General features: G+C 37.2%; 2 protein-coding genes across 3 annotated transcripts; both read right to left on the bottom strand.

Moving 5' to 3' along the window:
- Positions 1 to 295: 295 nt before the first annotated feature.
- LOC132175881 (formin-like protein 4) lies at positions 296 to 2,891 on the bottom strand. Its single transcript, XM_059587965.2, has 2 exons — positions 1,852 to 2,891; positions 296 to 1,738 (listed from the first exon to the last, which is right to left on the bottom strand). The coding sequence occupies exons 1-2, from the start codon at positions 2,700 to 2,702 to the stop codon at positions 442 to 444; spliced, it is 2,148 nt and encodes a 715-aa protein (XP_059443948.2). The 5' UTR covers positions 2,703 to 2,891; the 3' UTR covers positions 296 to 441.
- A 3,520-nt stretch (positions 2,892 to 6,411) lies between these two features.
- Positions 6,412 to 9,224, bottom strand: LOC132174778 (two-component response regulator ARR5). 2 transcript variants are annotated; one of them, XM_059586454.2, is made up of 5 exons: positions 8,749 to 9,224; positions 8,583 to 8,665; positions 8,320 to 8,397; positions 7,968 to 8,041; positions 6,412 to 6,964 (listed from the first exon to the last, which is right to left on the bottom strand). In XM_059586454.2, exons 1-5 carry the CDS (start codon positions 8,897 to 8,899, stop codon positions 6,694 to 6,696), a joined length of 657 nt encoding a protein of 218 aa, XP_059442437.1. In that variant the 5' UTR covers positions 8,900 to 9,224; the 3' UTR covers positions 6,412 to 6,693. The 2 variants fall into 2 exon arrangements, with proteins under 2 accessions (XP_059442437.1, XP_059442438.1); XM_059586455.2 differs by having other exon boundaries at positions 7,968 to 8,038; positions 8,749 to 9,223.
- Between the last annotated feature and the right edge of the window lie 2,014 nt (positions 9,225 to 11,238).

Below are 11,238 nucleotides of genomic sequence, written 5' to 3'. Positions count from 1 at the left end.
AAATAGTACGTACAGTCAACTACCTGTTTATAGGTAGGGGGTGTCTGAAGAAATTGAAGATTCTACAAACCCCATTGCTGAGAGTTGTGTATCTGGTTCTAGTGGCCATTTATTGCACAATGGCTGAAAATTCTAAGCATATCTAGATGTAACCCTCCAGAACCTAGCTTTTGGCAGGATTATCACTAGGTTATGTACGTAAATAGGGTTTCATTTGGATTTTCCATTTTAAAACATGTAATTTAAAAAACTGCGATTTTAAAAAAATACGAGACATCGAACAAGCTGATTGGAAGGAAATTATGCACTAATTGATACTAGAGGAATGTCAAATTATTTCTATGTCTACCTTTCATATGGCAGATGACTCCATATCAAATTATTTCCCCAGTTGTATGCTTCTGAATAATCAAATATTTGCATAGTTGTAGCTTATCATCTTCAGAAGTCATCATCAGATTCGCTGGAAGATGTCATAGACATATCTGACATGAAATGTGAGGGGAGGTTTGGGAATCTCACTGAAGTTTTTGTTGACGGTGAAAGTGGCGGTGATGATCCCAGAGGAGGTGTTGTGGCATTCTTCTTCTGTATCTTTCGAGAAATGTCTGCACAAGCTTGATCAACCATGTCGAGGAAGTCCTTGACAATAACAAACAGTTGAAGTGGGTGTGCCCCATTGTCTTTGGAAGCTCCTGCTTGGTAGTATTGTGTTGTTTTCTCAACAATCTCCATAACCCGCGTTTGCTTCTCTCTCACCACCTTAAGCTCCTCTTCACATTCCTCCAGAAACTGCTTCATTTCCCTCATGAACCCACCTCTCTCACCATTGCCACAGTGTCTCATGAGCTGCCAAATTTCTGTGACACGGGCAGTGAGATTGGAGCACATATTGATGAAATTGTCATATTCTATCGCAGCTGCTTTCTTTACATTTGATAATTCAATGTTTAGGCCTTCCAGTGCTGGTAAGCCTAGCATGAGGTACTCTTTGTCTCTCTCTTTTGCTGTAAGGCTCTCTGAGTTTGTTGTGCTAATAATGCTTGGACTCTGATTGATCAGACAACGTCTACCCTCTGATCGAACTACTTGTTCCACAACAAAGTGAAGCAGAGTAGTCTTCCCCTCTGTGCTTTTTACATCAGAGAGCTTCCGAAGAGTAGTGAGGTTAAAACCTTGTGCATTGCCTCTGGCAGTGCCGGCATTCATGCGGTTGCCGGCCTTCAGAATGGCTTCAAGAAGTTTTAAGAAAAGCCCACCGGTTCTTAGCTCCTTGCAGCCTAATTCGAGTGCATGCAGGCACTCCTTGAGGTGAAGAACATCAGGATCATAGTTTGTTCTGAAAAGCATTGCATTGAAACGGGTGAATGCTGAAGGCACAGCTTTCAGGATGTGGTAGAGGAAAGATTCAGCATCTGCAAGTTTAGTTGGGTTGCCATTGAATTGGAGGATTTTGGCTTCTTCCTCTTGGGTTGGGGCCATTTTGGTGAGCTTCTCAAGGGTATCAGCACCAAGCCCCTGGCCTTCAAAGATGGCATCCAGAATTTCGTTGCGAGAGACTGCAAGAGATCTTAGCACAATAGCTATGTTCTGTGATTTTCGTGGCTCCAGGATGAAAATTTGAGCTGGTGGGGCAGAGTTGGACTTGCTTGAAGTTGACAGGACATTGCTTCTTTCATGGGATTTCAAGTTGGTATCAGAATATCCAAACAAATTCTCCATAAGTTCATCATCGAATCTGAATAGCACATGCAGAATATATAGTTACCAGACACAGACATTCATATTTTTGTATCAGCTTAAACTTTTGAGATAAACGGTGATTTAATAAATGTAAGGAATGGCAATTACCGGAAAGATCCATCGACGATCTTGTCCCAGACCATTGAATGGTCAGCATTAGCTATAACCTTATCCCAGTGCAGTGGCTTCAGCTTCATTTGGCCAGCACCACTTCCTCTCGAACTCTCCCCCATTGAACCCTCTGACCTGCTCTTGCTGTTTGCTTTTGCTCTGGGAGCTTGTGGGGGTTTCAATGATGACACTGGACCCACTGCCTTAGGAGGCCTAGGTGGAGGTGGCGGTGGCGGTGCTGGACTTATTTTAGCTGGAATAGATGGCGGCAGCGGCAGCGGGAGTGGAGGTGGTACTGGAATCTTCTTTGCTGGAGGAGGGGGTGGTTTAGTTTGCTTCTCCAAAATCATTGGTGGAGGTAGAGGCTGCCTTGGCAGCAGTGGAGTTGGAATTTGCAATACTGGTTTCACTACTTCGAGAGGAAATGCATCAGAATTCTCACTGAGCAATGGAACTTCCTGAGGTTTAGATTTTCTTGGTCTCTCAACCATAAAATCCACCCTCTTTTCTTTTTCTTCTTCATAACTAGGATTTTGTATAACCATTGGAAAAGAATCTTTAACTTGTCCTCCTTCTAGTTTCCTCAGATAAAGAACATCCCTCCCATTTTCATCGACAATCAATCCCTTCACATTTCCTCCAAAGTTCTTGTACTCTTGATGAGTCACCACAGCTTCTTCTCTGCGAAAGCTTGTATTCTCTTTGTTTTTCCTTTTGCGTCGAGCAATTACGTGTTTTCTAAACAGGAAAAAGAAAATCACGGCAACAACTAGAGTAGTTACAGCTGTGGCAGCCACGGCCTTCACAACTGTATTATTTGATGACGGCGGCTGAGACGGTGTCGGCATTGTTAGAACATAAGCTGTAGATATTCTAGGATTTGGAGATTCTGCCAACGGCTTGTGAAGACCTTTAGTTAACAAGAAGAACAGGAAATATAGAGAAGCCCTTGGCTGAACTTTGAAAAAAGAAAAAATGTTGAAGAAAACTAGAAGAAAAAGAACTTATTTTGATTCCTTGTATTTTGGGTCTGTATGAATAAATTGTCCAGCAGCTTGTGTTTTGTGTTGTTGCTGAGTGATGACAGTTTCAATGAAGGTAGTTGTTGCTGGTTGGAATTAGTTGCTCTCAGTGTTTTTTTCCTAGTGAAATGAATGCAAGCTTGTCATTTGTAGCAATGGAATTTGCATGCTGTATTATGGGCATGACAGTTTAGCAGTCCTGCCGTGTTGCATTGTAATTGTATTATATTTTTGCATACAATTGCTATGTTGTCTTGTTCCTTGGCTAAAATTTGTGATTATAAAACTGTTAGATTAGAATTTATTGGCATTATATGATATAGTCTCAATAATTGGAATTTCATTGTTTTTAGGCCATACAAAGTCGGGCAGTTTAAGAGAGAAGGTTGCAGGGCCTATCTATTCTAGACAACCAAAAAAATGTGAGATCCACATGTCCAGGATAAATGAGCTTCGCAACCCCTCTCTCTTAATTTGCCCAAACTTTACATTTGTAAAATTTGGACAGTCTAAGAATTTCAATCTGTTTGAATGTCCATTATTGTTGGATTCAGATCTTCAGCAATTTGTTTTGGACAGCAAATATGAGAAAGCACTTATAGCCCACCTAATTAAACAAAGAGACGGGTTGCTCAAAACCTGCTCGGTCAAATTAGTTCCACAAAATCTCTTGTATTTACTATTTGAATTATTAGCAATCTGAACGACAAAATTGCTGAAGATGTCCATCCCTTAACCAAATGAATAGAGCTCATGGTAATGGTAAGAATATGGCTTGGTGCACAAGGATTTACAATGTCCTATACGTTATACACAAAGCAAGAGTGCAATGATCAAGCAAAACTTCGAAAGTCTCCCACTTTGGATTCACCTGCAAGCTGCCACTTGACATGAGTGGACCACACCTGAGCAATGAGACCACAGTAGTATGTACAACTAAGGGTATGTTTGGGTGTACGTTTTAAGAGACTAAAAGTATGTTTAACTAGAGAAAAAAATACTCAATTAATAAAAAAAATTGAAAGTACTTTTAAGAGTATAAAAAGCCTAAAAATAACTAAACGCATTTTTGACAAAAACTTAAAAATGGAACTTTAGCTAAAAAAACGTTTTTTAATTTAAAAGCTCTATTTCTCAAACACAATCTCAAACATGCTCTAAGCATTGGATAGGCTTTTTCTTCTTATGAGCAAAATGATTGCGACCTTGGGGTAGTCATTATTTACAAAATGGGCTATGTTTATTAGTGTATCTACAAAATCTCCAACCATTATGAGCATATCTTATTTGTCTTTTTGGCCTATTGAGATAGAGACTGCTCTTACTTCTGTTGTTACATATTTTTTGTTTGAAAAAGTGTTTTGACATGCCTAAAAAGTAAAAATTAACTGTGTTTTTAGGCATATTCTGTGTTTGAATTCTTTATTAATTAATGCTTTTTACTTTGAAAAGAGAAAACAAAATACATAACAAAAATTTTAACAAACAAATCATTTCTAGTTTCATTGGTGTAAATTGTTTAAGCAGCTTTCTTGACAAGCATGAAGCATTGTCGTGCACTGGGGTCTGCTTGTTCTTTTTCATAAATTAAACAATGGAGGGGGGGGGGGGGGGGGACGTGGTTGGTCTATGGCATAAGCAGCAATAATTTTGATGTGTCTAACGAGCAGAATGGTTGGAAGTAAGCCAGTGAAGCCACCATCCAATTTTATGGCCCCATTAATGGTCCTGACCACCCTTATGATCTTCCCTTTTTTTTTCTTTTTTCTTTTTTTTTGGAATTATGATCTTGTTGGAATAGAAGAGAAATCACCGGCTAGAATTCAAAGTAATGTTGGTTTGGTTATGCGGTTATAAAATGTGTAATTTAAAAAATAGCAGTTTTAAAACGCGCAATTTTTAAAAACGTAGCTAAGTATTTAGTAGAATCGCAAATTAACTTATAAAATCGTGCACAATTTGAAAACGTAAATAGCCATTTTCCAAAAACGCGGTTCTTCAATTATGTAAAAACACAAATTTTGCGAACAAAATCAAACTAGCTCTCTAATTTAAATAGCATTGTCACTTGTGAGTTCATAACATAGTTCTAAATAGTATATGAATTTATGGTGGGTGGCCAAAGCAATTAAGACTAGGTTGTCTAAATGTGAAGTGTGATCACAGACCATGTTCAATTAGTGTATTAAGCATCTAATCGATATACAAAAGGCTTCAAAATTATCAAACGCAAAAATTTAGGTCTTTAAATTTATCTCATATTAGGCTTGCTTAATCTAATGCTAACACTCCAAATTAGGCCCCACTAGATCATAAGGAACCGGTACGCCAAGAGCTCCAAAATTGAAAGAACGCAAAAAAGTTAGGCCTTTAAACCTATCTTTTACTAGGTTGGCCAATCTAACGCTCGTATTTCAAATTGAGCCCTCCAAGATCATAACACTTCTTATGATTCTGGTGGGGACCAATTTGAATGTGGGCATTAAATTGGGCCAACTTAGTAAGACTTAACTTTTCATGTTTTATGAGATTTAAAGCTATTGGCGTATCAATTAGATACCTAACATATACGCTCATGCATGCTATTACCAGAGAAGTTCAGTTCAATGAATGGACCAGCTCAGTTCTATGCAAATATTGCGTCTACATGAGCAGAGACTAGTAGCAATGGGTGGTCCTTCTCTGCTTCTGTGTAGTACTTCACACCTCACCAATCCTAGATCTGATGCTCCATCACAGCACGCATGCACTGGCTCTGGTCCGGAATTCTGACACCCTAAATAATCATTTGCAGGTGTATATTAACTATAATGTTAACCAGCACCTAGCAGACCTTAGTGGAGGTTATTAGAGGCTTTAACTTTGGTCACATCCGATAGAAATATAGGATGTAGATAATGATGAACAATGTGTCGTTGTTCAAAACACAAATGCAATTAACTTCCACATGGTGGAGATATTCTGCAGAAGAAATAGCATTGAACCCGACAGACTAATGCACATGTCTTTTCTCTTGGTCTACTTTCCTAAGCCAACAAATTTATCAATCACATACACCCATTGCCGCCAAATTGGGATACTGAATTGGGAAAGTAACAACATTTGGAGCTTAAACATTTTGAAACTTTTAAGAGAAGGTTATGGGGAAGGGAAATTCAAAGGAAATGAAGAGAATGTAGCTGTTTGTAACAACTGGGATATTTCGCATCATATTCTACATTAGAAGGTGCTGCTGTCTTGTATTTATACTGGTGTTTGTATACTGCTGATTTGTATGTCTGCTGGTTTTTTGCAAGTGTAATTAATTGTTGTGTGGTATAGTTGCTGAAGGGTGTTTTGGTTTCAGCAGGCTGAGATATGGTGTCTATGGATTTTGGATTCATTTGGTGTCTGTAAGTTGGCATATGGGGTTCCGGCAGATTTTCTGCTAATGTGTGTTGTAATAATCCCCGTTTGTTGTTAACAGAAATTCATACATCCAAATATTAAAAAAGAATTGAGAAGGTAACATTAAACCAAGAGAAGGAACTGATATACAAAACGACCCCTCAAAATATTTGGGAATTCATTGATTATAAAGAACTTCATCTTTACACAAAGGAAGAGAGAACAAAAAATATTTCCTACCATTTCTGATTCTTCTATCTCCTTGTTTATCTATTTCTGGTCCTAGTTACATTAGACAGAAATTGTGTGGACCAGTGTAAAACGTGGAAAAATAGGATAAAAAAAATCATGTCCAAACCAAACAAAAACACCAAGCCCGTGGGTGCTAACAAAAATTGCCACTCAAATGCAACGGATGGCAAATTAATCTTTAGATGCATAGTTTGGCCCTCTTTGAGGAACATGCAGATGGTGCTGATGATGGCATTAGGGTAGATGATGGATCACAAGCAAGTGCTGGTGATGATGATAATGTCACTGACTGTGGTAAGGAAGAGTGATCATCGCGTCGCCTTCTCTTGCGTATTCTTGTTTCTCCACTATCTTTTCCTTCCCCTCTCATTATGAAATCTTTCAAACGTTTCACATCTGACAATTTTACTGGCTTCACCAGATACTCCTCCGCCCCTTCCTCCAAACACCTGTCAATCAGTAATAGAATAAGCTGTCAACTACCATTAACACAACTGTAGAAACATCAAACCGAGTTAAGTTCACAAAGTAAACTACTAAATATTAATCCTAAGAATCGTTGTCAACGTCATGGGAAAATCTAAAGGGACGATAGTAACTTCAAGTATATGTTTCGATATCAACAGTAATTTGTGCAGTGGAATGGCAACCACCATGAGAATAGTTGATACTAAGCCCATCAACTCCCTCACAACAGGGGTTCAATTTTAAGTTAGGAGAATGCATTGTTATTGTTGGTGTTGCTCTTGGTATAGTTAATGGGAATGAATCAAAAAAAATTAAGAAGTCGTCTCAATTCCAATTGCACCATCATCCAAACTTGTAATTTCTTCCAGCCTGAGTGACAACCATCACAAGTTTTGACTAATTCATCTTGTTTATAATTCCTCCTTGATTGGAAAACCATGAGTATGTGTTAATATTCAAGAATTCCTCTTATGTGATCTACCGAAGCATCGCCTTTTGGGCTACCCGTAACATGTGGGGAATGAACAATCACATGCTACCAGGATTTTAATGGAAGCAGTCTAGGGCAGAGTTTTCCACATTGGTAAATACATGCCAACTCTACAAATCCACATTGGCTATGTTCATCCTGGGTCCAAAGCAAATTTATATCACATACTAATGGAACATTTGTCATCAAATTAAATTAAAATGTTATGAAATGCATTCACAAAATCCCCCAATTTCTGTTCAGGTTCAGATCAGATTCAGGTTACAAGTCCTATATCAAGTATGTCATTACACAAAAAGAACCATATCGGGTATGTCCAGGTATAGTTATTTAATAGTAATCAGATTCAAACAGATTTGGATTCCCATCAAGCATTAACAAAACATCGAAGCCATCACATTTACCTTCCATTAATAAAACCACCAATAATCCAGAATAATTATGCAAGTGCATATAAAATCAAATCAATCAAAAAGATTGAAATAAGAAATTACCTATCAATACGAGTCAAGATGTTCTCGGATGACATGATCACCACTGGTATCTCTTTCAGAACCGATGATTCCTGCTAAAAAGAAACCATAGCCAAAACACCCTCAACACCAATAGATAATAATAAACGTAATTATCATTATTTTTCCTTTCATTGCCTTTTTTAAGTTATGGTCTGTTTTCTGAGAAAATTCAGGGATGAACGAATGAGACCTTTTTTTTTTTTATCTGAAGCTTTCAAATGCAGGGGACCTAAGCTCTCTAGTTTTAACTGTGGTGAGCTTTCCATTAAGTCCCTTTAATCAAAGAATTGGAGCAATTACAAGAAGAAGAAGAGAAAAATAGAATACAAACCTTGATCTTCTTGAGCAGTTCATATCCTGTCATCCCTGGCATTGAGTAATCCGTCATTATGAGATTAACTTTCAAACCCTGTCATCATAGCCATCAAAATTCCTTCAGCATGGAAAAAAAATAAAAAACTGGAATATTTGGATGGGCTACTGAAGCAGTGCAAGAAAAGAAAAGGTGTAAATTTCCCTTTCTTTTCATTTCCCACACTTTCCTAGCAACCAAACAGAGTGAAATACATTTGAGAATCCGAGATCATTTCTTACATCAAAACCAACCGAGCCCTTCCCCTTCTCTCCATCCAAACCAAGATACTGAAGAGCTCTCGTCCCACTCTCTACAGACGTTACTGCATATTCCAATCCAACCATCGTCAACAACCAATCAAAACCCAAATCATTTTCAAAAACAACGGAGATCAACTTCGCCTACCTTTACAAGACGAGATCTTCAGCAACCGTTCGATGACCTTCCGGTCCACGAGACTGTCATCCACGGCAAGAACATGTAGCTCCGGTGAACCATCACAAACCTCAACATTCTCCTGCAAATTCCGCCGAAAAACCTGCCTGGCCGTCTCCATCCCCAGGAAAATCCGCTCAAAAAACAATCTTTAGCCTCAACACTGAATTGGGTCTGCGTAGAATAGAGCGAAAACAGTAGAAAATATACGGAGAAGTAGGAAGAGGAAATGGGGACTTTTATAGCATAGCTATGGGTTGAGGAGCGTACGAAATGGGAAAGAGAGAGAGAGAGAGAGAGAGAGTTTGTGGTGTGGCGTGAGGGTAGCTTTTGCTTTAATTTAAGGAAAAAGGCTAAAAGCTGAGAGATTCTGAGGATCCAAATGTGAAAGATTTCTTCCTCTTTTTTCTAAATTTGCAAATCTATGAGATGGAGAGAGAGAGAGAATTTTCCGCCACGAGTCACTTGTCTGTTTGTCCTGTCAATAAATTCAAAGATTGGAGGAGTATTTAGCAGTAAACGGTCCTAGTCAGAGAAGACAAAACGTATAACGTATGATATGATTTGCTTTGCTTTGTGTGGTTTCTTCTTGACTGGTTGGCCCATGGTTTTGAGAGCGAGGATTGACTTGGCTTTAGTATTTCTTTTATTTTATTTAAAAAAAAAAAAAAAAATTGATACAACATAAATAGAAAAATAATTTTGAGTATTTAATGAGAGTTTTATATTTTTTATAGTTCGTTAGTGTTTTTGTCAAAACAAAATAAAGAAAAGAAAAAAAAAAACTTTTAAAAGACAAAACCTCATTTTTTAATGCTAGACCCCACTCTCTCAAATAAAATTAAAAAAATAAATAAATAAACAAATAAACAATTGCAGCACAATAACAAGAATGAAATAAAAACTTAGGTAAAGTCTACTTAACCCCCTCAAACTACCATATTAATGACAATTTACTCTCTAAACTATCAATTACGACAATTTACCCTCTAAATTACCTAAACAATGACAATATACCCCCACTTTTAACAAAATGATGAAATTACCCTTACTAAAATAAAAACAAAAATACTAAAATTTATTTTTTTAAAAAAATTTTAAGGGTATTGTTATCTTATTAAAAATTATATAGAGGTAATTTCGTCACTTTGCTAGTATTATGGGGTACATTGTCATTTTTTTGATAGTTTTTAGTGTAAATTGTCGCAATTGACAGTTTTAAAAGTAGATTGTCATTGGGGTAGTAATTTGATAGGAATAACTAGGGCTGTTAAGTGAGCGAAGCGTCTCGTGAGCAAGCTCGGGCTCGGCTCGCATAAGCTCGGCTCGTGCTCGACTCGAATATTAAATGAAACATTTCATGAACACAAATCCTAGCTCGAATATTAAACGAAGCAAGCTCGGCTCGACTCGGCTAAGCTCATGAACAGCTCGTATAAGCTCGAGTGTGTGTGTGTGTCTATATATATATATATAAACTAAGTAATACATAATTAATTATAAATCTCATAATTATTAAAACCTTAAAATTGCATTTATATTTAAGCGTTAGAGAATAAAAAATTCTAGACCCTTCATGATCAAAGAGAGAGAGCAATCATTAAAAAGACATTGATTCAATTAGAACATATCCAAACGAAAGGAAGAAGAATCAAGCAGAAACTATTGAGGGAGATTGTGAAAGGTAGGGGTGGCAAAATGGGTACCCATACACGACCCGATTACGACCCGCGGGTACCCGTTACACGATTAGCCTATACCCAGACACGACCCGTTTAGCTAAACGGGTAATCGGGTTTGACACGATTATGACACGAAAATAACCGGGTAACCCGACACGACCCGTTTTACCCGTTTAAAATAACCGGGTCTAAACGGGTAGACACGACCCGATTACCCTAAACTATAAATTTTTTTTAAAAAAAAAAATTTTAATTCAAAATTGTAATAATAATACTAATACATCAATATAGTCAATGCAAAAAATTGAGTTCTAAGATATTAAAGGCTTTAATAAAGGATAAGAAAAAAAAAAAAAATTGGAAAGTGACCGTAATTGACAAATTGTACTCCAAAATAAATTACTAAACTCATAATTTCACCTAAACTTAAAAGTTAAAAGTTAAAAGTTAAAACAAGTAAGTTCATTTATTAAAATAGTCCACTTATAATTTAGTCTCACATGTAACAAAAGTGTTAAAAAAATTAATTTGAACAAATATACAAATTCTCAGACATTTTTTTTAGCATCCAACCTTGGGCCAAGACTCAATATTTTTGAATTCCATGAGAGCCATAGAAGACCAAGACCCTTATTTAATTGTGCAAATACATTTATCAAAATGTGTAATATAATAGAATAATTATAATTTGAGAGACCGAGTGAGAGGGAGTCAGGGAAAGGGTTAGGTTACAGAATAGTGAGAAATTGAGAATACACTAATACAGGGAGTCAGGGAC

The sequence above is a fragment of the Corylus avellana genome, chromosome 3, assembly GCF_965113065.1.
Source record: "Corylus avellana chromosome 3, dhCorAvel1.hap1.2, whole genome shotgun sequence".
NCBI lineage: Eukaryota > Viridiplantae > Streptophyta > Magnoliopsida > Fagales > Betulaceae > Corylus > Corylus avellana.
Note: the sequence above shows the minus strand (reverse complement) of the source record. Positions and strands in the feature narration are given on the sequence as shown.